General features: G+C 37.3%; 1 protein-coding gene across 2 annotated transcripts in view; it reads left to right on the forward strand.

Annotated features, from left to right (window-relative positions):
- Positions 1-27,414, forward strand: part of LAMA2 (laminin subunit alpha 2) — a 387,452-nt gene that overhangs the window by 331,902 nt on the left and 28,136 nt on the right. For both annotated transcript variants that reach the window (XM_075087596.1, XM_075087597.1), the window contains exons 43-51: positions 2,550-2,732; positions 5,106-5,260; positions 6,905-7,048; positions 7,955-8,088; positions 13,989-14,148; positions 19,086-19,210; positions 21,315-21,477; positions 23,555-23,699; positions 25,895-26,033. In XM_075087596.1, coding sequence (XP_074943697.1) covers positions 2,550-2,732; positions 5,106-5,260; positions 6,905-7,048; positions 7,955-8,088; positions 13,989-14,148; positions 19,086-19,210; positions 21,315-21,477; positions 23,555-23,699; positions 25,895-26,033 — 1,348 coding nt within the window. The remainder of the gene's footprint in view (positions 1-2,549; positions 2,733-5,105; positions 5,261-6,904; positions 7,049-7,954; positions 8,089-13,988; positions 14,149-19,085; positions 19,211-21,314; positions 21,478-23,554; positions 23,700-25,894; positions 26,034-27,414) is intronic.

The raw sequence follows: 27,414 nt of genomic DNA on the forward strand, positions 1-27,414 counted from the left end.
GATATGCCTTAAGAAAAGTCTCTAAAAAAATCTGTATTCTGTCTGATTTGTGATGGCCTGGAAGGTTCAGACTGCAAGTAAAAACTTGACATGAAAACCAATTAACTATTCATCTTGCACATTTTTGTGGCTTTAGGATTCCAAATAACTGAAAAGTTTTGGTTTAGATTTAGTGATCCTTGAAATCAGTCATTCACGAAAACTTGTTTTAATATGTCATGCTCATCTTACGCCACTTCCCAGGTTTTGGCCACAGGTATTGACATGACCATTTCTCTTCTTGTGCACAGATAGATGTCTCAGTCAAACAAAATGGACCTCTAAGGCCAGTTGACCTTAGAACACAGAATACTAAATACGAAACAAGTAAAAGAAATATGAAATATTCAACCCTTAGCAATGTAATAAACTCTTGTCAGATTAGAGTTACAGGGTGCTTGCTCTTGGGACAAGGACACTCATAAACAAGTGGATGTGTATTAAGAATGAAATTCTGAGCAAATAAATGGCATGGATAAGAAAATGCAGTAAATTAGTTGTCCAACAGGGCAATAACCAATGAGGATGGGTGAGGAAATGACCCTGTCATATATCTTGTTCTTCAAGGATTCAAGGAAGTGGAGAGCAGCTTAAACTAATAATTCTTATGTCCATGCTGTACTAATAGACAAATAAAAGCAGTCGGATTCAAAATTAGTTAGACAGGTCGATCACCTTAGAACAAGGACCCATACGTGCAGGAATAGGCGTAATATAAATTGTGGCTGAAAATAAATATAATTTGTGTGACAAATATGGATAAGTAACACAGAAACTCCAACTTTCACTCTGCCAGATGGGTGCATGACCTCTAATAATGGCCACAAAAAGAGATACTTAGGTAACATGAAAAAATGGAAGTGAAAAAAGGCAGTCAGAGCTCTCTGTTCTTTTACTTGTCAGTACTGATGATGATAATGGTTTATTAAAGGTTCAGTTGTATTTTCAAGGTGCTATTCTATTTTGGGGGGGGTTCAGAGCCAAAACTTCAGAAATAAGGGCAAGGTTGTTAGGAGCACAAGTATAATATATCTTTACTCAAGAAAGTAAAAAGGGTCATGTAACTCCAGTGTGCAGGACAAAGCCACCAATTCTCTATGGCCTTAGGAAACATCACATGTCCCCCAGGTCACAGGCTTGATCGCATCAGATGTTCCACAGAAGAAGGACCTACCTAGGAGACCAGTTGAAACCTATACTGTTGATCCATTGAAATGGAGAAAATGTCCGTGTTTCCTATGTCTTCACACAGTCATAGAATCAGGAATGTACAATCTGCTTCAAGCAAATGTTGGTATAAACTAAACTATCTCTTTTAGTCAGAAAGGGAAAGAAAACACAACCCCCTGTGCTTTCCCCACAACTGCAATGCAGCCTGTTGACTTCACTGACTACCACAGGAAGCCCCAGTCAGTATGACAAGTGGCACTATCTCTACATGGTTGTTTCAGAGGTGTCCGAAATTTTCAACTGTACTCCAAAAATTCTCCTATGACTGAGGGACATGAGGATACCTTGGAGAACACAAGGGCAAATCAACTCCAAGAACAGTTTTGCAAGAAGCAGGTGGCAAAGCAGGTTTCTGCAGGTCCCACAACTCCACCATGGTGTGGTGGTAGAATGGGAGTTCACATGGGTTCCCTTGCAAGCTGGAGTGTCCACTGCAACATTTTCTGCTTGCTCACTCCCTCCCATCTGTGGAAATTCAGAAAATTTGGCAGCTCCTTAGCCCAGCACAACCTGTGCTGCTGGCTCATCATGTGATGTAATGCCAGTGTGGCAACAGCACCTGAACTGCTGAACAGCTGCATGATGACTTAAAGCAATACGACTTCCTAACGTGAGATTTGAATAAATACCTACTTGAATACATAGCTGTCTGTTTTATCATTTATCAATAGCAGAATGTAAAACATTCCAGACTTGAATGTTTTCACGCCAAACACTTCATTTCCATTTTGCAAGCAGAGAGGTGGGGCAGCATTAGGCTAACTGTTTCACTCAAGGTCACCAAGGATGTCTATGGATGTTTGTAAATAATTCAGTTAATGAACCCTTGGTCTCCTGATCCACAAAATTACTTGTCACAGTTTCAGCTGAAACACATAGAGTTTGATCTGTACTCTCCACATCGAAAGTCCTATTTCTATTATAAGTACCAAATATTATATCTGCCACTAGATCAGAGGTTAACCAGTGAGTCAAGAGCAACCACAAAATTGCAGAAAAATTTACCTAATAAAAATGATTTGTCCTTTACGCAGAAATGGAGCTGGAGCATTTTCTCTTCTTCAGGTGGATTTGACGTCTCAAAAAAGACATAAGGGGACAGATTCTGCAATCCACAGCTTACAATTAGTTATGTCTTACTACATGTGAAGTCAGAGCTGTTAAGGAACTCGACAACACAACTTAAGATGGTAGAATTTTGACCCAGCTTTATTCTCAAGATGTGTGAAGGAAACCTCCGTACTCTAGGCAATAATTTTATTATTCTTTTCCACTTACAGATACAGCTGTAAAGGTACAGGCAGCCAAAGACAAAGCAAGACAAGCCAACGATACTGCAAATGATGTTCTGGCCCAGATTAAATACTTCAACCAGAATCTCCTGGGCTTGAGAAACAACTACAGTAAACTTGCAGACGATGTGGCGAAAACAAATGCTGTTGTGAAGGATCCTATCGAGAACAGTAAGATCTTTTTTGGGTTGTTTGGTGGTAGGTTTTTTCAGTTCATTGTTTTATTTCACATCCCAAAATGAAACAGAGAGACCTCAGAATTTCAGTCACATAGCATTACCACAGTAAAAGGAATGTCTATCACTTCTATTTTCTAGACTTTATGTATAAAAAAAAATTTAAATCATAAGGATTGCTGCTAGTAGTTGGAAAAAAGCTAATGGTAGCAGGATGAACATGTAGTGGATAGATTTGTTCCGCAGATTACTTTTTAAAGTATTTAGGAGGTGAATAATCAGAGATTCTGACCAGCAATTCAGCCCTGGATTCAAGCAAAATTCCATGCACTACCCCTGTCTTCAGTCAGTCAGGTAACTGGGCACCTAAAAGCATCCAGTTTAGGACGTTGTCATTCACATTCTATGGACAAATAACCTCTTCAAATTGTAGCTGTAGCAGTGAAAGGAGTTAATCACAATGGCCATTTGTCACTGCCTACCTATTGCAAGTTCCTGATCCTGCATCAGCTGAGATACATGTGTGAGCCCCAGGTGTAATCCTCATCAGGCAGACTGATCCATACTTGTTTAGACAATATGAAAAATAGTTATTGATTGAAAAAGTGTGGTTAGATTACAGCAGGTTATGGAACAAGCAGATCTATGAGGTAATGACCTCTGGCAGGGTAGTGATGAACAACTGAGAAGTGGCCTAAAAGCAGTAATTTCTTGGCACTGCTGGATCTAGACTAGGCCGTCAGTCCTACCCCAAGTATTCTAAAACTGTGTGTGCATTAGCATTTTAGTTGAGATTAGGAGCAATAATCTAGAAGTGAATCTCTTGATGATGCCAGTCACCATGATTTGGTTCACACTGAAGAGTGGTCTTAACACTTGCAAACTCTTTCATGTCAGATAAAGTTTAACTGGAACATTTTCTCCAGATGTACATTTCTACCATTCTCCAACTGCTAATGGTTACTCAGATTACAGAATGAGATTAAAGTAAATGTAGAGTAAACCCCTCTAAATGTATATAGGGAGTATGTTGGCACTGATGACTACCTGCTAAAGTAGACATAGCCTCTCTTGTATGTCAAAATTCAGGCTGTGAACTCTCATTATACAGATATGCAATATATAAGTGGTAATGAATTTTTTCTAGAATAAATCTATTCCTTAATTTACTTTACATTTGTGTTTAGATCTTCAAAACATTTTCTTACGTTATCTACTGTTTTTTCTCTTTTCTTTGTCTCCATATCTTGCCTACAGAAATCAGTACGTACGTTTTATTTCTTGCTGCTTTTAGTGTGCCTTTTCCAGTAAACAATGATTCACTGCTTACCACCAAAGCTTCTGCATGGTGCTCTACATTTCACATTCATCAAACAGTTAAATAGTTACTTTTTTAAGACGCTGAGAAAAAGTGACTTGGTAACTAGTTTCACTTACGTGAAACCTTAAGAAGCATCTTGAAGGTTTGATATCAGTCTCTGGGTGACTATTCAAAAACTAGATATCCAGACTTTCATGCTTTATTTAGTCATTATTATTATTATTATTATTATTATTATTATTATCATCATCATTTTCATTCAATATACATTCTTATGGTAAATGAAGGTTTGTCCCTTTCAGTGTCATCCACAGAAGCCCATACCCTCATGCTAGCCAAGTGCTGCAATCCATAGATCTACTGATGAATTGTCAAAGAGAGGGCATTGTCCTCTGGTTGTATGTTGAGAGGCAAAAAAGTCATTTGAAGCTTAAAGAAAAAGAGAGAAAAAAATCCTTGTGAAATTATTAAGTTCACCTGAAAAAAAAAAGGAAATCATTGCAGTTTACTGCTACTGGTTTTTAATATGCCTTCAGTATACATAGAGAATTTTAAACTTGTGACCAGAATAAAGCCATTTTCTAGTAGTGGCCATTACAGTTAATTCAAGAATTAACTTCAAGTTAATTCTAACCCTGTTTCAGAAATTACTAATGGAAACTAACCAGTTTTCATTAATCGAGCATTTTTCTTCAAAACTGGAGTTTAAAAAAAAAAAAAAAGAGAAAGTAAATATTTAATTCATAAGTGTATTTTGCTACAGGAAATGTTTTCCATTAGTGTCATCCTGACCTTAAGCATAGTTACTGCTTCAAAATCCTGCTTTAATACCTGTGTTTGCTACTACTGATACTTTAACTTAATTCTAAATATTCTTAAATTATCTTATTCTGTTCAGGTCGCTTCCTCGGCTGTGCGTACCTCATAGTGGCATATACAATCACCTCAGTATTGTGTATGCAGAATTTTCTTGGATTTTATTATTGCAATGTATAATTACTCTCTGACACTATTCTCTAAAACTCTGCCTTGTTCTTTCTTATGAAGTTGCTGATGCAGATTCCAGTATTAAAACCTTAGAAAAGGAAACAGAGCGCCTGCTGGATAAAATCAAGCCAATCAAAGAACTTCAGGATAACTTAGGGAAAAACATTTCTCAGATAAAAGAGCTGATAAATCAAGCTCGGAAGCAAGCCAATTCGGTAAGCCCTCTTTCTCAGTAAGATGACCTTTTGAGTATTGATGGGATTTCATTTATTTACTTATTTATTTATTTTATTTATTTAATTTTCTATTTCTTTTCCACAGGGTGAATCCTTTTAATTCAAAACATGTGTAAAGACAGCAAATAAAGGAGTCTAATTTCTCAGATAAACAGAGAATATTCTGTTTATTTTCACTCTGTATCTTGTTTCTTCATTTAGAACATACCCTTGTTAAATTGATAACATCTGTAGGAATGTATCTGGAAAGGTTATTATTTAAGAAGTATGGTGGATGATAGCACAGTGGAAGAGTCACAACATGATTGATTTTTTATGAAAATGAAAATGTATTTTTTGCCTTAGCACTAATATTAAGCCCCTGATTTCATTTCATAGAACTTACATTACCTGAGAATGACACCTTCTCAAACTGACTGAAATTGCTGAGTGTATTTGCTTTTCCCATATTCTTGACTTTCTTTGTCCAGCAGCAGTCCTGAGGACTCGAACATGAGTTAAGAATATAATTCTAGTCCATTGAATGAGTTTGGAGTCCATCTCCCTGACTCAGTAATACTCTAAACTGGAGGATCAGCTGGTTAATAGTAGGGTTATTCAGCTTGTGACCTAATGTAGCAAAGGAAAAAAATTCTTGAAGATGATACTTAAGCAAACATCCTGAAAAGTAGTTGGAAAAAAATCTACAGAACAACAGGATCCTGGGAAAGAAGTCTATTCCATATACTCAATGAAATTTGCCCATGATAGAAAGACAGGCTACAGTGAGGATATGGTTTTGTTACATTCATCTTCTGTCTGAAGGCTTTGAAATACTTCTCTGAAGTACTTTGAAGGCTCAGCATTTCTGAGATAGGGAAATTGAGAATTTGGTCATATAATTGACAAAGTTTGACCTGAGCATAAGGTGATACCATTATGTACATCTATTCTAATACATAAACTTCTCTATCTGGAGTTGAAATAATTGAAGTACTGTTGTACTGTCATTATGTCTATGCTGTCATTATGAAAGCAAACAGTGTACCATTTTTATCTGTGCTCAGAGCCTGAGGAAACTAGCACACAGATCCAAATGCATATGTCACCCAGCTGTGAAAATGAAACTTACTTACGAATACCAACTCCATTAGAGGCTATGTAAAAGCAGTGGTAGACACAACAGTTGGTTTAAAAATAATTGTTAAAAGGTCTTGTAAATTGGCACAATCAAAGATATTACAAGTTAAAAATAGATCATCGTGTCTACCCAACAGCAATGTGCTGTGATGCCTTCAGGAGTGCTGCTTCTTTTCCTGGCTGCACATTCCACTTACAGATTATCTCTACCACAAAAATTCCACTGCTGTTTGTGTTAGACCAGTATATATTCCAGCTATTTTGAATCCATACAGTTCATCCTTTCAAATCTGAATGCCAGAAAGAGTTTTATTTCCTTTTAATAAACAATCCCAGAAAGAAAATTCCATTTCTACCTCCTGCGCATGTCCAAGCAACTCCCTTGTACATGTAGCAAACAAATGGGAAGAAAAAAAAAAGATTATAATTGTTTGGAAACATCTAAAGTTATTTCTGGAATAATAAGCAGTAAACTGAATTCTCTCTGCTATGCTTTTTTTGAAGATCAAAGTGTCCGTGTCCTCTGGAGGCAATTGCATTCGCACATACAGACCAGAAATAAAGAAGGGAACATACAACACCATCATTGTCAACGTGAAGACTGTAGTTGCTGACAATCTGCTTTTTTACCTTGGAAGTGCCAAGTTTGTAAGTCTGTTTCCTGCTTTTCATGTCAGGGTTGCTCTATCAAACCAGACTACTAACAAATACAGAAGATAAGAAAGGATTTGCTTCCTCTTAGAGGCTTCAAAGCAATAGTAGAGGGCCTAAGATAATCTAGACATTTACTGGCTTTGGTATTAATATAGGGACTTCTAAAATAGGACCAGGAAATAGGTTTTTTATATTTTTTTATTTAACTAGGTATGAAATGGGGGACTACATTAGAACTTTAAAATTCTCAGTGCAACCAGGGTTAATTTTTGGGTTGATTGTGGATTTTCCCTTGGGAATGAAGTAGGTAATCATCTTGCACTTGTCAAAGCTCCTATTTATTGTAATTTTAAGTCAAGACTACAATTACAAGCAAAATAATGATGAATGATTCAGGTTCCCATGAGCCCTATAGCAGACAGACTTCTAGAATAATCAATAATAATTCAGTAAATGGGAAAGGCATTATATTTCTAACATTTTGAACTATATATTTTATTTACCTAAAACAAAATTAGGAGGCTGGATGGCATCATGTATCAGCCTAGAATCCTGACATCTTTCTGCCATCCAACAGATGCTTTACAAACAATGTTACTCTGCGTTAAATCCTTCTCTGGATGGCTACCATATCAACATTTCTGTAAGTCCGGCAGCCATTTACTGCATATCACTGACAGAAGTCATTTGCCATCTTTAGCTTAAGATACCTCATTTGAACCAACGAAAGCAGGAAAAAGAGATTCTCATTTTAAATCACTGTGAGAATTGATGTTCATACTTTACTGTCTATATATGGGTTTCTGATGCCTCATTAGACCTTCTGAAATGTGAAGAGTTCTGGAAAACTTCCTTTAATTAAAGTATGAGATCGCTTCTATTTTCATATTTTACATGTAGACTGACTTCTTGGCCATAGAGATGCGCAAAGGCAAGGTGAGCTTCCTGTGGGATGTGGGATCTGGTGTTGGACGGGTAGAGTATCCAGATCTGACCATTGATGATGGGTTTTGGTACCGGATTGAAGCCTCTAGGCAAGTATATTTACTTTTCACTTCCAAGATTTAGCTCCTAAAAAAAAATGGTTAAATTTAACAAGTTCTGCTTCTAATCCGCTGTACTTAAGTTGGCATACCTCAGGTTTACATGGAGATGTTTGCTACGTTTGAAACATCAACTTTTTAAAAAAAAGATGTTATAAATATGAGAAATTCTAGTCTGGTTTAATGAAAGCTTTTGAACCTATGTCCAGTGGTACCAAAAGTGTATATACCACAATTACTGTTGAAATGTGAACTGTTCTGTGTCAGCAATTTATTTTCATCACATATTTCCTCTCTAGCATCAACAATCTATGACTGCTTATATTCCCTTCTGTTTACCTATCACTCTATCAATTCTCTCTTCTTCAACTAGCTTCCTTTTAAAATCAGTTACAGGCTTTGGCACTCAAACAGATAACTACTATTCTTTTCTCCTTGAATTTCAGGGAGAAGCAGCTTTTCTGAATTTCTGGTCTTGATACAGTACTGCAAACAAATGGTCTGTCATACACCACTATCTCGATTCTTACTCAAAACACCATTTCCATAGTCAGAATGCCTCTTCAAACTGGAGATATTTTAAAAGATACAGTTTATGAAAACTCAAGGATGAAATATTCTGGAAAGTTAAACTGTACTTTGTAATTTGAAATCAGCTGCTGAATGCTTTTGAACTTTAGAAATATAGATTCCTTAATATTCAAATTTCACATTTGTTAGCTAAAGTTTGTATTTTCCATTCCAATAGCAAACACATGAGATACAGCGTAGTAATAACAGCATAAGGATTACACAACTGTATCTCCTTTATCTTTGACTTCTGAACAGATCTTAGTAATTTAGATAACATCATCTGTATTGCAATTTTATATGAAGCTGATTAATTACTCCTGCATCATTACAGTTAATTTCACATAGTATTGAACACAGAACCAATAATATAGTCAGAAAATGGGAGAAAGAGGAGAAAGAAAACAAAGCACTCTAATTCTGGTCACATCCATGGCTCTCAGAGGAGGAAGTGGCATCCAGTTTAAATAATATAGTGAAATCACAGAAATCAGCCACTCAGAGCAGAGAATTAAATAAAATTATGGCACCATCTCCAGAAGCTGGCTTAATGAAACCTTATTGCTAGGAGAATACAAACTGGAGTACGATATGAATTGTTGAAATTTTCACCAGTTCATATTATGCATACTAAAATAGCTTCATGACACAGTAAAGCCAGACTTTCATTTACAAGAAAGCTGCTTCAGCAGAATATGGAGCCAGGACATGGTATAAAAATTCACACATCCTACAAAAGCACATTGCCTATTAAGCTGGTTGTTCCGGATATATAGGGTGTGCATGCCATTAGTTTTGAACAAACTGCTGGATCAGCAATTTAGAACAATTACAGCTGCACAAATTTGAAGTACAGGGCAGTGTTTAGGAGAATTATATAGCAGAGACATTAGTTGAATTCGGGGAATTAAGATGAAGAGCTCGGGACTGATTTTGCATTCTTAAGGCAGACTTCATAAATCACATACCTTACTGAAGACTCTTCAACTTTGAGCATTTTAGTCCATTTGATAACTCTCCTCTGACTCCCTTCATAAGCTGTTGGAGAGTTTTACTCATTTCATTCCCTCGTCTTTTTCCCCCAAATTTCTGCTCAGTTCCAGCCACAGACTTTTTCAGCAACCTGACGGAGCTGCCTGAACAGCCGGAGCAGGGCATCCACTTAGAATGGAGAGATGAGATGAAATTCTGGCCTTGCTGAATTTTGCCATAGATTTCAGTGGTGACAGGCATTGACACACAGAAAACAATGATATGGTGGGTTTGAAGGTTGATAGCAGTTCTTAATGAAGAATCACAAATGGCCTTAAAAAGAGGAGATGTGGTGGCAGAGGTTGTGAAATTCTCACAACAACTCAGCATACTGAATGAAGTCGAAATATAAAAAAGCTGGCTGTTGAGAAATGATCAGAGATGTTCAGTTCAGTTAACGTCTATGCCAAAATTTCCAGTGTGTTAAGTCTAAATTGGTAAGTACTGCATCTGTTTTCCAGGGACACTTCTAATTTTCATCACCTTTTCATTTAAAGCATACTAATACTTTGCATTTTATTGTATATGCAGAGGTTATAACAGATTTTTTTAAAATTAAATTGAAGTAAAATTTGTTTTTTCCTATAGGAATTCCTTTAGCATTTCCCTATACTTCGATGATACAGGAATCTAACAAATGTCACCTACAGAGTTACTTACCTGCTTACAGAGGCAAATCTGATCAGCATCAAGAACTGCAATCAATTAAAGTGTCAATTAACAAAGGAAAACCTGGCAAAACATAATGTGACAAAATTATGTAAAGCAGGTTTGGAACATGCATACAATGTCAATTTTGTGAAACAGTCAAATGGATGACAACATTTTTGACACTCGCTAGATCAGTGAAACAATGTCACTTGACTTCAGCAGGCCTAAAATAGGAGCAGGACCTGATAAGTTGTGATTTTAATCAAGTGTGATTTAAGTATTAGCATTGTTTTAATTGTGAATGGCAGAGTTTAAGCAGCACCTTTCCTTTGAGGACAAAGGACACTTGCATCACAAGTTCACTGTAGACACAACCAGCCCAGCTTAGCAAGAACTCAGTTTTAAACTACTGTGGCAAATCTAAGCCATATTTTGCAATGAAGGTTTTCTGTGCTCTCAAGGGGTCAAGGAGCAGAGGTTTCTGCATGGTGTTTTGTAATCTAATGCTGATGATTTGCAAAAGCCATCTCACTTACATCCTGTATCTCCTAAAGAGCAAACCCTGCATGCACGGCATTACCTAAATTTTTCACATGGTCAGCCACAAAGTGCTGGTACGTATTCTATAATCCACCAGTTTTGCAAGAACTGACTGTCACTAGAACAATATCTTCTAACCTGATGACTTGTCATGCACAGGATAGCAATGTCTTTTTGCTGTCAAGTTAGCCAGGTTCTTTCTTCCAGCTCAATTGTCCTCCCTAAATGAGAGAGAATTATTTATGGTAGAGACTCCATTGTTAGCATTTCAGTCTGTTTGAAGACGAAAGACATCCATGCTATTTGTGACATATTAGACACCCTAAAAAGTGTCTGTCTGCTCAGTGACTTCTGCATTATTGCACTTGGATGTTTTTAAACTGGAATCTTGATTTCAGCACAATATAGATTGAAAGTGCCAATGACTTTCTTTAAGAGACCATCAAACTTAAGCCTTTCAATAATTACTACATTGAGAACTTTTATCCTTTAAAGGGCTTCACATCAATAAACCTTCTGAAAAAAATAAAGTAAAAATTTTGGATTTCTGCTGCATAGAAAGGTATCCATTTAGCATTCAGTTGATTTTGAAACAAAAGGTAAAATATTGTAATTAAAACGAAACTTTAAAAAAACCAAACCTTTAGAATAACGTGGATGGCTTTAGACAACTTCTTTTAAACTACGTGGAGCAGCTACATGTTCACATACTCCAGATGTCACATAGGAGATTCGCTAGGAAACTGAGAGTCCAGTCCATGTGGTTTCCAGAGCTGCCAAATGAAGGTACGGGTGGGTAATCAAAGAGCCCCAGTGTTTTTCTGCAAATATGTATTTTTCACGCTGAAAGCCTCTAGATCCCTGACTACAAAGCAGGCAAGATGGCATAGATCTACAAAGGTATTCCCCATTGATTGGAAGCTCTCAAAATTACTTTGCAACCCTGCTTTACCTGTTCAGGAGAAATTTATCGAAACTGAAATGTCTCAGCTAAATCTTTTTTTTTTTATTATTATTATTATTATTAAAGTGTCTTTTCTACAGTTCTGTGTTATTTCATAAGAAACTGTCAACTCATTCTGTTTTTTGGGTAATAGATTCTGAGCCAAAGGAATTTCTGAAGAGTGTTTTTTAGACATAAATGCATAGTCTTACAGGATTCTTCCACCCTCTAGAGCCCTGGACCAGTAAACTTTCTAAATCCAGGAACCCTGTAAGTACAGGATAGCAATGTCCTCATTTAACTTATTCAGTAGCTGAAGTTATGCAACCTTCCTTGCTGTCCTCTAAATGTAAGTTCTTCAAGTGAAGCTTTATTTAACAGAAATGACAGTTCTTCCTGAAAGGTATGCTTTTAACTTAGTTTGCTTGTTGCTTCAGTGCCCCAAGACAATCTTTTTTCTTTTCTCATTAGACAAAAAGAAATATTGCATCTTTGCATGCAGCAAAGTTCAGGACTTTAGAAAATCAAAGGGATTTTTTTTTCTGGCTGTGACTTGATAGTACCTTGGTAGGATGAGTATGTAACTTTTCAACTAGAAAAGCTACATGTGGAGATTTTTGATTAATTTTATCACCTCTATTTAATCAGCTTCCTTCTTTTCCTTAGAAACCTTTTTCACAAATATAGATATAAAATCTGTGTTCTGAGAAAAACCTGTTTTGTCTAGCTTGAGAACAGGTACTGAGTGATTTTTACAATCTAATCAGTTAGCCAGTGAAATACCACTCATAATGGAAAAAATGAGTAGTCACTCATCATAGTATACACTCTTTGTAAATTGTTATGGAGAAAGAAAGTTTTATGTAAACTGATGTATTTCTACATTAAGTATCAAACAATTAAGGTAGAAAAGTTCTGTGCAATATCTGTATCCACGCTGTGTGTTTCAGTGCTAGTTAGGGTTGCAATATCAGGCATCCATGTTAGAAATTTCCAAATTAACACGGCAATGATCCTGGGAAATCCAGCATCCTATTAAAAATGAGATAAAGCAGCAGTTTCCAAAGTCATCCCTAAACCCACAGTATGTGATCTCCCTCTGCCTACTTCATCTCCCAGCCATTGCCCCACCACATTACTGAACACACTACATACTTCATCTGCACATGACAGCATTTGGGTCACACTCCATGCTTATTTCTACAATCATAAGAAATTATGTGCGTTGATTATGGTCCATCTGTCTGGGAAGGAACACTAATTTATTGTGTGACTATAAATGCCTAAGAGTTTATTTCTATTAGGTAAGTAGTAAACTTTCCATGGAAAACTACTATCCATACTGCTGTAAGTGGAAGTAATATTAAGCAAATTATTGCAAAGGATTCAAAATGATTCAAGTTTCCTTTGACACACCTTTCTATATACCTGAAAGACAAGAGGAATCGTCTCTCTCCACATTCTGTTCCTTCTATTGCAAAAATATCAGCAAACTCTTTCCATGACAGTTACTACATTAATCTAACTTAAGGAGTAGAAAACGAACTGCTGCAGGAACTATTAACAAATGGTAAATTCTTTTGTTGTTGTTGTTACCATCAATATTTGATATGGTTCAAAAGACAACGAGATAACATCCTTAAACATAATGGGGTTTGTGCCTGTTTGATAGGCAACCAGAGAGCTCCACAGCAGAAAATGTAAACTGTGCATCACAGTGGAGCAAACTGAAGTACTTTATCACATGATCGTTCATTTCAGTTCAAACATAATGTAATAAACCTTATGAAATTCAGAAATCTTATTTGGAACCTTGCTTGCATCATTTGTTACACCAAGAAACAATTATTTAACGCTAATTTCATTACAATAATTTTAAAAATGCAACTTCTTTGTTTTAGTCAATGAAAGCTCCACTTCATCTGTATAGTGAATTTTGTTCAGAAAAGACATTGAGCTGAGAAAAAAACACTTGTTCTGTGATCATGTCTTTAATTTATGGAGGCATAAGGGTCTATTCATTTGTACCAAAAATGGAACATAACCAAAACAGTAATACATGTTCTATTAAAAGATGCCATCTAAAATAGACTTTTCCTATGTTTGGTTTAACTACTGACTTTGTACGCTTAAATTATTTTGTTAAAATCTCTAGGACTGGGAAAAATGGCACAATATCAGTGCGAGCTCTGGATGGTCCTAAAGCCAGCATTGTGCCAGCCACATTCAGTGCTGTCTCTCCACCTGGATATACCATTCTGGATGTAGATGCTAACGCCATGCTGTTTGTTGGTGGTTTAACTGAAAAAATAAAGGTAATGTCTTGTCAGGTGTTAGTGTATTAACTGGCTATTTATGTGGACAATTTTCATTATTGCTTACAGTAGAACTAGTCAACTTTTATATGCCGGTGCTGTTGTAGTAGGTGCTTTAGTACCTACTACTAGTACTACTAGTACTACTAGTACACCTGCGCTCTCGAAATATGATTAGGATTTGCCTAGTCATGTAGGTGCACAGGTCTGAAGTTTCTCTGCCCATGCTGTTAACTTCTTGTAATCAGAAGCCTGTTGGCTGGCTGTATTGACATAGCATTTAGCACAAACAACTAATTCCTGCTGGGTAGCTGGATGCTTTACTGTGGACATACTGCTGCCCCAACAGGCTTTCGGTATCAGTGGCACGAACTCACTTCTGTTTCCATACATTCCCACTCTCCTGACAATGTATATAACAATATATATTCCTTTGCATTCACGTTTTTTTTCTTCATCATGTACCCACAGTACCACCTCCTCCCTTGCAGTCTACTTTTGGCTGTTCTGCTTTATTTTCTTGATTTTTTTTTTCCTGTGTCCCCCCCCATACTACCCCTCTTTTTAACAGTTACCTGCATCAGATCCCTGGTCTATTTTCTCTTCTTTTTGCCTCTTCATTTTTCTGGTGACTGCCTCTACATTGCTTAGCTTAATGGGAATGAACAGAAGATTTATGCCAAATAGAACAGATGGATATCTTTCAGTGAAAAAATGTTCTCTCATAAGTAGTAATCAGGATATATTTTCCAGTGGAATTATTACAAAACAATTTAAATGAACTAGTTCGTTCCTGATAAATTATTTTTTTAATGTTAACATTATATAAAATAAATCATCATTTAACATTTAAAAAAGCTAACATTTAGGCTTTCCCAAACAGTGAACTCCAAGAACTTGTTTTTTTACAGTAAATTTTGTATATATCCTCAAGTGTTGAAATAGCACAATATTTTATGATCCAACTTTCTAGTTTTTAGCAAGTTCAACTTTCTACATGGTTCTGGTTTGGGAATATGTGGATAGACGTATTCCTTTCTTACAAAGAATAGTGTGGGTGCACCTTTCCAAACAGACAAAGACAAAATCAGAGAATGCAAGAGGAATAGAAAATGTAGATCCCACCTGCTTGAAAGCAGTGTCTTGAAGTCCAGCTTTAGTTTCAAAGAACCACGTGTTTTGGAGCACAGTCAGGTAACTTCATTTTAGAACTTGATCAGGTTCATAACTCAGGGCTCCTGCACACACACACAGAAAAGTTGAGCAGACGTGCACAACTGCCAGCTAACTTAACTGAAATATATCTGACTGAGAAGCATTCACAGGGACAGGAAAAACTTTCCTGAGATTTTGGGCGAGGAAATTGCAAGTCAGTCCGTATTAGTAGAAGCCGGTTCTGCTCGCTCTGCTTTATCTGAAACAGATCCACAAAAAGCATGAACATTTGCAAGTTTTGAAGATGCAGATGCAATGAATTTTGACATTTCTTGCTGAACTTTAGGGGTGTAAATAAATGCCATGCACTTTTTTTTAATGCCATTTGATTTCATACGGCAAAGAGACAAGGAAGACAATGGAAGAATTTCTTGGAGAATTACATATTAGATAAAGCAGACTTTGTCATCTTTTTCTATGTTCTCCTTACAGCCTTAAACAGAGGTTCTGGTTTGCTCTCTACCTTCGAGCTTTCTACCTAGAGGCAACAAATGGTGTTTGCTTTCTTCTGTTAGTAATAAACAAGAACCCTTAAAACTATTCCTAAAATTAATGAATCATCAGTTGCTGAATTTGATACTGGAGAGATTAGTGATCCTGACAAAGCCAGAATGGCCTCACTGGCTTTCTGTACTCTGTCCCTTTGATCTGCTTTTTCAAAGAGAATGGAAATATACCGGGGAGAGGTACTTTATCTCCCACACCTAATAATTCTTCTCAACTTTCTTTCGTTCTTGGATTTTTGCCATGTCAGGTAAGTTTTAGTTTCTACTGTTGTTTTCACCGGTAACAAATTTAATTACATTGGCGTTATGTCCTGTTTTTCACTTGCTGTAATAACTCAGTGGAACAAATACTGCACTGAGCTGAATCAGGACTGTTCAGGGCCTGCAGTGCTGTGAAGCTATAATGACCAAAGGCCAAACGCACACAAGTTCATTAGAGGCTATAGGGTTGTGTCTGCCCACCTCACTAAAACACTTAACTGTCAGAGTCTGACTGCAGGCTCAGGAAGACAGACTGGCTCAGGTAACAATCATAAGTGCCAGAATTATGTTTAATAGAATATTTTCACCATTCCACATTTAGAAAAGCACTTGAGAGTTTGATGTATAAAATACTTAAGTTTTGTTAGCTCAGTTGTGTGAAGGTGACCACACAATATGCAGTCAGGTGGTTTTTGGCTTGTTGTCTTTGGGTGATCCCCCGAAGGAGTAGTGAAACTTCAAACTCAAATGCCAGACTAAACCCAAACCTTATCTGAATTTTATTTTAGTTATCACTTTTGAGTTATCAGAAGGCAAGTGGGGCAAGTACTGAAACATAATAATACCATTTATGTTTGCACAGCTCTAGAACATCAAGCTTCTCAGACCAGAGCTTTCACCTGAATTCCACTTCCAAAAAAATGCTTGCTTACATTAAGAAGCAAAGATGATACAGTAATTCAGTAACAGGTGTTCTGTGCCACAGCACAAAGTAGTCTTGTGCCTAGTCCTAATTTCCACAGCAAAGCTGTTACATTAGACTAATACAAACATATGTTTTACTTGATGTCATCTCTAGGTTTAAGTGTTATAAATATCGTATTGTTAAATAAAGAGCTCTTAGTATTACAGCCTGATGGTAGAAAAAGCGAGGCAAAGGTATAAAGAGAGATCATATATACTATTTCAGTAACCAGGCCCCAAAGCTGGTACCTACCTCTCCGAGAAAAGATGGCACCACTCCTAACAAAGGTTAATCTCACTTAAATTGCACTGTCAGAGGAAAAATTAGTTTGAATTTTAAAATATTTAATATTATATCTACTGTGTTTACTTCATGTTTACTAGCAGTAGTAATTATTTCAGTTTTTTTAAAATATTTAAATACTAACAGTATTTGAATAATCTTTAGTCAAGAAGACTTAACAATTAAGCTTCATGAAGTGTCTATTTAGGAAAAAGTTAGAGATTTAGCAGAATCTCTAGAGCGAAAAGGATTCAAGGGTTCTTGATGTTTCAGGGTAAACAAAAGGACCTGGAACACAGTCAAGTTTAAATCTGAACCCTTTCCTGAATGTTTTTCTTTTTATCTTTAGTTAGATATAATGAGGCAGAAATGGGTAGTGAGCACAACTCAGCACATGAGAGAGTTGTGGGATTGAGTATGAGATGTGATGCTGAACTGGAACAGGAATTATGGATGCCACAGAAGTCTGATGTTAGCACAATCGTTTTTAACCTCTGTAAGAATTCTTCAGATATTTTCTAGGGAAATCTCCATTTTTTTATCTTAGTCAAGAAAACCAACCTGAATTTATTTTTTCTCCAGGTAAATAAAGACAAGGGCAGAGGTAGGAAGACAGTGTATTGTAAGTTTGGTATGCTTGATATATTTGCAATACAGGGCTTTAAACACTATCATACTTGCTCTGTTCAAACACAGTCTGCAAATTAAAAGATAAATATTTACTTTTTTTTGAATTTTTGTCATAATGTGGTACAGTTGTCAGGCTTACAAAATGAAGACCTTAACTGAAACTCTTTTCCAAAACCATGAAGCTCTTTGGACATTTACCAAAGTCACTGATATTTTTTAAATCCTTGTCTCAGAGATCTGCTTTTTCCTGTTACTGAGTTTTGGAGTGCTTTAGATTTGCCCAGGGATTTTGTCCACATCCCTTTTTGCATGCATCATTGCAGTGTGTTCAAAAACAAAGCTCATTCAGTTTTTAAAAACATCTTTCATCTGACTTGAGTAGAAGACTATGATACTTAGAGGTCATGAATTTCTCAGAAGTGACATTAAGTTCATACTTGTTGCTAATTAAAACCTTCCCAATTACGCTGGGAAATATCACCAGCACATTAAGTCTTTTGAGTCATACTTTTCCTTGAATATTTTCAAGTTGTACTTCTCCATATTCTCTTGCAAGATCTTAATATTCGTAATTGCTGTATGGAAAACAGCAGGTGCTTCTCTATCTCAAATAGCTAAGTATATAGATTTTCAATCAGCTCATATTGATGAAGTGAAATTTAAATGAAACTAGGTATTTTTAGAAGGATAATTTTGAGCTGAGTACTCTGTGTACTGTCAAATATTACTACCTTGATCATGGTACCATGTTATGATCTAATGAGCGTCACCCCTTGTGGGTGACCCTAGCTTAATGAGTTTTGATGGGATATGAGTTTTAGTTGCTTTGCCATCTGCACCGAAATTCAGCATGACTTTTACAGGTGTAGCCAGTTGAGTTCACAGTTGGTCTTCTGGCTTGGATGATCTGTTCAATTTCCAGCCTTTTGAGCTTTAAGTACAGTAGAAACATTTTGCTTATTGTACTGTGGGCAAGATTCTTCATAGTCCTTTCTATGAGGCCTCAAACAAAATTCTAGACCTTGAACAAGTGGGAGGGGCTCTCTGAATACCAAGGAAAGCTGACAGTGAAGTGGAAGCCAGGGCAGCTCCTTGTTCTCCAGGATCCATTCTGCTTAGGCCTTCCCCAGAGTCGCAAATACAAATGGGATTTTCCACCCTGACTGATACAAAGTTTAGCTCACATTTTCGCTCATCAGTTGTTCTATAGGAGGGCTTCTCAGATTAAATATTACTCTTGATATTTAAAACAATAAGAGGCATCTTCTGATATGTGTGATTTTCATACCAGTTATGCTTTCAGACACAATAGATTACTTCAAATTGAATTCTAATGAGGTTTGTGTTTTCTGTTGCAGAAGTCAGATGCTGTAAGAGTCACTACCTTCACTGGCTGCATGGGTGAAACCTTTCTAGACAGCAAGCCCATAGGACTGTGGAATTTCAGGGATATTGAAGGTGACTGCAAAGGATGTGCCGTCAGGTAGGTAAAGCACTGACTGTTTCTCGTGCTCCTTTGGGAACCTATCTGCAGTGACACTGCGTTCTGCGGTAAGCAGCAGGAATTTCCAAAGCAGCCACCAGGTTCCAGTAGACAGCTGTGGTCTGTATGCAATGCTGAGAGTTGTAGGAAATGTGAAGTTACAGTTACACTAAGAGGAGGAGCACCCAATCTGGGTTGTAAATGTGATTGGTGTCTTAACAGAACGAAGGCGGTGTAACAGTGCTGTGGTGGAAAGACTCCTGCTAACCAGCAGTCAGGATTAGTCAAACCAAAAGAGAGGGTGAGATCCACAGTGGGACTGAGTCTGGCTCAGGGACAGCCGTGGTGTGGGTACCTGCAGCTCTCATGCAGCATGGGGTGGAGTCAGGTGCCTCAGGGTGGCTTTCACAGCCACCAGAGTAGTGAGCAGAGACCCCCACAAGAGAAAGGTGTTTCCATTCTCAAAAGAGAATGGGAAATCCTGTTCCTGTCAGTGACCTGTGGTTCCAGATAGGGCAAATGGCCCATCCAGGCAGGACCAGGATTCACATAGGTAGGCTCAGAACTCTTTCAGGAATTCTGAAACAACATAAGTTACTTCCTTTCCAGATGTGTCCTTGTCCTTGGAGAGCTATGACCCATCTTCATTCCCCTTTCCTACTAAACTAACCTCAAACACTTTCCTGTGCCATGTCTCAGGTTCAGAATCTGAGGGCCCTTATACTGAGGCACTGCCTGATTCTACAGCACAGTCCTGGGAATAATCATGTAAAGAAGACAGGTTCTGGGTCTCTCACAACCTTGTTTATGGTTTATGACTTTCACAGTGACCCACTGCACAAAAGCAGCACTGTCCTCTTGGATGCTCCTGTTATTTTAGGGAATTCAGCAGTGTCAGTATATGGTATAGATCTCATGCTGCATCAGGTAAAATAATTGTAGAGCCAACCGGGGAAGTTAAGAGTAGGCTAGTTTTCAAACTAGGCTGCTAGTTTGACAACTTACTAAGGCTTAGCCCTTTGAAAACCATGGAAATTCTACTTGTGAACAGAAACAATTTTGGAAATACCAGAGGATAGGATTTCCTTGGTTACAGATGTAGGCCCCTGACACTTAGGTCATTTGAGGAGCATAATGATGGATATATGCATTTCAGTTCCAAGCAAGTCCTAATGGAAATGCCTAAACATTTATGTGAATCTCTCCCTAAATTTAACTTTCTCATTCATTAGTGATAGTGTGTAGATCTGCTTGCTTGGAGTAGGGATGGGTGAGAGGGAGATCAAAAAAAAGAATACTAGATTTGAGATTTGTAGAAAACTGTATTAAAAGCTCCCTTTTACCTTAACCCACTGTTCCAGTACCAGAAAGAGTCCTGTTCTCCTGCAAAGTCTAATTGCAAAAACTTAACTGTTAAATGTAGCTATGGAAGGTGAGAGGACTACATTCAAGACCCTTCTGTGTGAGCCAAGATAAATAGGAAATATGTTCCTGGCCAACATTTCACTTGTGGGTCAAAGTCAACTATGTTTGTGATTAAACTAAAAGATTGCTGTCTTGCAGCTATCTGATCTGTGTGACAGAAATAGACAATAGTCTATTATAAAAATCATATCAAACAAACTCAAGGCATGATCTTTTCTGTTCTATAACGACAGGAATGCCAAAAACTGTGGCGGGGCTGATGCTTCTGCTTTTGTGGTATTTGTAATTTGTGGGTAAACAGAGAATCACAGTTTCCAGGATTTTCAGTCTGGGACTCTCCAGAAGTTGGAGAATCAATAACAATAACAAAACCAAGATTTATTACAAGATGAAAGAGTGCATAATGCTATTTTACACTCAGGATTGCAAAATGAGTCATTACAGGCCATGAGATACATGCGACATATTCTTCTTCCATCTTCCTCCCAGATGTGCTTTTGTGTTGCACAGCCAGTGAGCTGACCTTACAGCTTCACTGGTTCAGAATGGGAGGTTGATATGAAATCAGACCGACTTCAGGATGACTCCCAAGAGGCATCCCCTCACTGCCCTAGCACGCACTTCTTTTTCTTTTAACCTCACACGGCAAAGGAAACTGGATGGAATTGCCCCTTTTCAGCCCACAGGTGGCAGACAGTGAAGGGACGGTCCAGTTTGATGGTGACAGCTATGCCATGGTGAGCCGCCCGATCCGCTGGAACCCCAATATTTCCACAGTCATGTTCAAATTCAGGACCTTCTCATCGAACGCCCTGCTGATGTATCTTGCTACTGATGACTTGGTGAGAAAAAACAGCTAACTAAACTCCATGCTCCTTAAAGGTTTCATGCCATCTTTACAGTGGCTGAATTCATCATATTAGGAAAACAAATAGTGATTTAATGTAGCACTGTCCCAGTATGATGATGCCTGGTGTGATGCTTCACTGCTATCCAAGTGAAGACAATGTTATAGGATGGAAGTTGACTACTTGGTGTTTACTGATGGGGGAGCGTTATGTTAGACTGAGGGGAATTCCAGCTTTTATGAAATTATTAATTAACTTTCATTTATCGCAAATGTTTACCTCTGCAAACATTGCCAGATGTGGTTCTACATTCATAGTTTAAAATATGGTAGTGTGAGGGCAGGGAGAGTATGCGAAAAGACAAGTCTTAGATAGAAGTCCTAGTTATAGAGAGAAGTTTGTGTTTAACGTGAGTGGCATTAAAGGGGAACTGAATGGTGCAACAAATGGGATGTGATGGTGATGACTTTCTCACAAGGTCTAGGCTTTTACAGCTAAAACAGAAAATAAGAACATTAGTTATTAAGCTGTTCAAGGTTTTTATTCACACACACTATCAAATGTGTGTGGATAACAGGGAGAAGTTAAAGACATCTGGCCAGATCCTCACACAAATGAGGATTAACTCAGCTTCAGCATCGCTGATCCGGATTGATTTCCACACCTGCCTGGAAACAGAGCCCTTTCCTTAGCCTTTTTATATATGGACCAGAAATTATGTACAGCAGTTCTCATTCACGTCTTGAAGAATTACTGAGCACTCCCTACTTGACAAAAACTGCGTTTGTGTAAATCAGTCTTATTTCAGACTCCTGTGTTTTGGGAAAAATTATCAGAGTTGCTGGAATAATCAAGAAGGAGGGTGCTCCTCCTGACTGACTATACTAAAAGATAATATTTTATTATTATAATTAAATACTTATGTAGTTTTTCTAGTTAATTTTTATAATTGAATATTGAAACTATAATTGTTGTAATTATTTTAGATTATTTTGTATAAGTATCTTGTATAATTATTAATTTATGGAGTTTTCTAGAAAAAATTATTTACCTGAACTTCGGAAAAACACTGGGAGCTGGAGGGCAACGAGGCACTGATACAATTTTTCTCTTAAGAGATTGTCCCACTGTATAAAAACTTTGAGGATGCTCATTCTAGTGATGCATGGATAGACATGCACAAGCATCTAGAATACTGAGTTTGTTAAATTTTAATCTTTTCTTCTTAACATAAATTTATGTTCATATACATAACAGTATTATCACAGTTTTGCTTAAGTATTCAGCACATGGTAAAGTATTTTTATTTGCCCTAGTTCTGAGCACAGGTGGAACTGGCCATGAGCAAAATGAAAATTAAACTTAAAACTTCTCTGGTACAATCATGTCCTGGGTCACAGTTCCACCATTACTTAATGCCTTTCATGCTCTCCACTTCCCTGGCTATTTGCTTTGCTCTTTGTATCCTGCCAGCTCTTTCTCTGTAGATGCTGCAGCATATACTATGGCTCCAGTCAGCCTTCTACAGTTACTGCTTAGATATTGGTGTCAGTGGTTGTGAGAATAACAGTTCATAGCTCTCTGTTGCTCCCTCAGTGCAGATAACTCTCTAGAAACCCTGGTAAAACAAGCCCATTTTATCATCTTTATTATTCTTGTTTTCTACCTTGCAAGTTGAAATCTAGCTGAGATACGTAGTAAATGCACTGACTGTAGTACAGGCATATACTCAAAGCTGAGTATTAGTTTCAGGTAATTATAATGTGTATTTCTGTCTTCAGTCTGAGAAAATAAAAGTACAGGCATCCCATCAAAACTCCAGCTAAGTTGTTAGCAAAATGCAAACTAAGTTAGCAATCCAAAGGAGACAAAAATGGGCAAAAAAACTCATGGGCAGCAGACTTCTGTACATTACAGTCCTAGGCAGAAAATGGCTAAGATTTTTTTTTTAAAGCTTAAAAAAAGTTATCTATTGTCACCCAGGAAAAGAAAGTGTTTATTTAATGTCATATGCCTCTTACCAAAATGAACAAGTATCATAATTTGTGTGTCTAATCCTTTTCATTAACAGAAGGATTTCATGAGTGTAGAACTCAGTGGTGGGCGTATAAAAGTCAGCTACGATCTGGGTTCAGGTACAGCTTCTGTTATCAGCAACCGAAATCATAATGATGGCAAATGGAAATCTTTCACCCTGTCAAGAATTCAAAAGCAAGGTGAGTTCCTGTGGTGTCAACACTATAACTTTCTCAGTTACCTATACAGTACAGCTAACTATCTAAACACGGGGAAGATGTTGGTCAAACTGCTAGAATTACAAAGTTCTAGTGATTTAGCAACTTCTTTTGCTTAGATTATAGGTGTGTGGAGTTGCATGTGAGTGACTACACTGTCAAACAGGCCTGTTACGAACAGGCATAATTATGCTTTACAGTTGTGTAAATTACATTCTAAAATGATTCTGAGTGGGGAAAAAAACTTTTCCCCTAGTTCCCTGATGTTCAAAATCATAAAACAAACCTATGTGATTTTTATTGGGACTTTCATGCCGTACAGTCCTCTCATGCTTAGCATCTCCCAAAGCACTTAAAAAAAGCAATGACTTCAGTACTGATAGTACAGTATCTCAGTAGATGAGCACAACTATTTTATATTCATTAATGATATGCAGAGTGTCATGATCTGAATTTGCATGGAAACAACTGGGAACATCTTCAGAAGTGCTACTAACTTTTTAACCTGTTAGTGGTGCAGAATGTGAAGCGCTGGCATTTGGTAAGATTGTAAATGCTGGCTATTGTGCTGGAAAAACCCTTTTTTTGTTTGTTTGCTTTTATCTAGTTATAGGACTAGTAGAATCTCACCCGAGCCAAATTAATTTTATTTATGGCATCTGTGACATTCTCCTTGCCTTTGTACCCTGAAGTCTTACCTCATTCTGAATCTTTGGGGTCACCACGAGCCCCTGAACACACTCTTCCTCCTCTGCCCCCTGCAGTACCAGCTCTCTAGCTGACCTTTGTGTCTCAAACACAGACCCACTTTATTGTCATTTGGCTGAAGTAGACTTTGGAGCCAGGACACTGGCCAAAATGACTAAGAGCTCTCACTTTTAGATTTGCTGCACCCTTAGAGGAGGAATGCCTTGTTGCTAGCCAGTTATCTTAGTCTGTACTCAACTCAGGAGGTATTAAGATAACATACAATGTCACATAACTGTAATCTATTTATACTATTCAAACCTATGATACAGGTATAGAAATGAAAGGAAAATTAGTCTGTTTACAGTAAGGTACAGCAGGAAAGTCTATCTCCCATTCAGTTCTCTTTCACTCCTGAAAATGGTAGTTTGGTTTCAGGTTTTACATATTCCTTCTCTCTTTTAAGGCATTTATTTAGTCAGCTGCTGCCACAAGAGACACACCTGTGAGGGAAGCTTCTATCAGAGAATGCTTTTCCTCCCATTCTCACACTGCTCCTTCCTCTCCACAGAGTATGCACTACCTCTTCTAGCCAGTCCTCCCTTTGAAATCTCCTAAGAGGTTGACAGGTCTTTCACCTCCAAAATCACTCTCTTCTATCTTTACCCAGAAATCAGGCTGGTCACTTCTTTAACTAAAATAAAGGTTCACTTCATTCCCTATGTCAGTAGATGGCGGGGGCAGATTATAAGCAATCTCTTGCATTAACTGTCTGAAGAAAAAAAAAAAAAGGAAAGAAAGAAAGAAGGAAAGAACCCTTTCTTTGCATCCCTATAGTAGAAGATCCCCTTCTTCCTTGGGGACTGCTCAGCATTTCTCAGTGTGTCTTGTCTCTCTCATTGAACTTTATATTTTGTATTAATCCATACATTAAAAATATACATGGAACAAGAATTTAAATTGGATGCTTGCATGTAGCACTCCAGATTGAGACTAGACATGACAGGAACTGAGTGCTTCGGGTTTGGGAAAGGTTTCGAGTGACTGATCACCAATCTCTAAGGCACATAACGGCAATCTTAACAAACTTTTACACTAAAAAATCCTGCTCAAGTGACAACCTTTGGACTGAAATCACCAATTAGATGTAAAATGATCTCTTCAGTTGTGAATTTGTCTGGAAGCATTAGCTCCAAATTACATTGATGTAGAGAACATACTAAATTGAATCAGGTTTAGAAAATACATAAAAATAAAGCATACAGAGTTGCTACTGCTTTTCAGGTTGTTATGGAAACAGAGGAAAGTGCAGGTTTCTTCCGCTGCTCATAACTGACAATTTGGAAATCCAGTGTCTTAACTGCAGAGTAGAACCCTCCTTGCCATTCCACTCACCTGCTAACCCTCCAAATATTTCTCTGTTGGTTTCTTACACTAAGATATCGTTGTTCATGTCTGATATTTTGAAAATAATCTCAAATCTCTTCCAGCCAACATATCAATTGTAGACATAGACACCAATGAAGAAGAGACCATATCAACAACTTCTACAGGCAGCCACTTCGGGCTCAACTTAAAAGGGCATGAGAAAATATATTTTGGGGGGTTGCCAACCCTGAGAAATCTAAGGTAACGTGTCTGAAACCAATTTCTTTACCTTTGTTAAGGGGATGTAAATGCAGTGTAATCTTGTTCAGTGTATTTGTTTCTAAAGTTCACTCGCAGTGACTGGTGAGCTCCCAACATACCTGACATTGCCACAGCAGACCAATGCTTTATTTGCATATGTTGAGTATTTCAGTGTATTTCATGCAGCTCACATTACTCAAATACAATGGAAATCATAGTAATGGTGCAGTACAGCTTTCTGATGCTGTGCAGAACTATGATGTAGCTGACTTTATATTTTTAAGTATTTTTTATTTGATTAATAGAATTTGTGACTCCAAACTTAAAGAAATGGCTCCATACCTCCACAAAATTAAGCACAAGTGTTTACCTTGTTCATGAGTATTGAACTCCCAGGATTACTGTTAAATGGGTGTACATATCTGCAAAATCCCGGTCAGTATACTTTCAATATGTATAAAAATTTTGTGGTTAGATAGCATTTAAAATTATTTGTAGGCCTAAGTTCCTGGACTCCTTAGATTAAATTCCTCCTGTATTCTGGAATTAAAGTATATGATACAATATTCTTGATATATTTAATGTAGATAGCATGAAGTATGGCAATCTTTTCCCTTCTGAAGCCTGATCCTGAATTTCTTACTCAAATAAAATTCCCATTATTTGTTTTTTAAATATCGTTTATTATTCTTCGTAAACTTTAAGTTTTAATAAATTAAATGGTATAGCAGATACTTGAATTTAATGACTGTATTACATGGTTTAAAACAGACAAAAAAACCTTACTTGTGGTTTAAATGAATATTCAGCAGTTTTGCAATGACAAGAAAAAGAGAATTCTGTGCTACAACAAACAGATGAGCAACACAGAAACAAGCCCATTAATCTGTGTCAATTTTAGCTACGTGGCATAATGACAGCCTTGAAGTGGTCTTGTGCACAAGGAACAGTTGTGATTAGTCCACAGGCTGTTCTGCAACTAAAAGAAAGGACGTATTAATTTATTAGGTTAATAACTGACCTCTGATGTCAAATCACCCAGCAAAAAAAGATCTAAGTTCTGTTTTACTCATTAAATATAACACGTTATTATGTAATTGTGAAACGACACTAGCGCATAACAAAATGTCTAGAGCAGTCGTCTTCCAGCAAATCCTTTGTGGTTGCTTAGAAAATCAGTGTACCGCAGCTACTTGAACCTGTGATAACCATTCTGCCTACAGCTATGATTCATCAGTCACTGGGGCAAGATGAATGTTATGGTAAATTAGAGTCACAAATACTGAAAGGGGGGTTAGGGCAAAGCTGAGATACTGCAAACAATAGATGCTGAGGTACCCATGACTTCGTAATTATCAGGTCGTGTCAGTTCTGCCAAATT

This window comes from Phalacrocorax aristotelis, chromosome 3 (assembly GCF_949628215.1).
Source record: "Phalacrocorax aristotelis chromosome 3, bGulAri2.1, whole genome shotgun sequence".
NCBI classification, from domain to species: domain Eukaryota; kingdom Metazoa; phylum Chordata; class Aves; order Suliformes; family Phalacrocoracidae; genus Phalacrocorax; species Phalacrocorax aristotelis.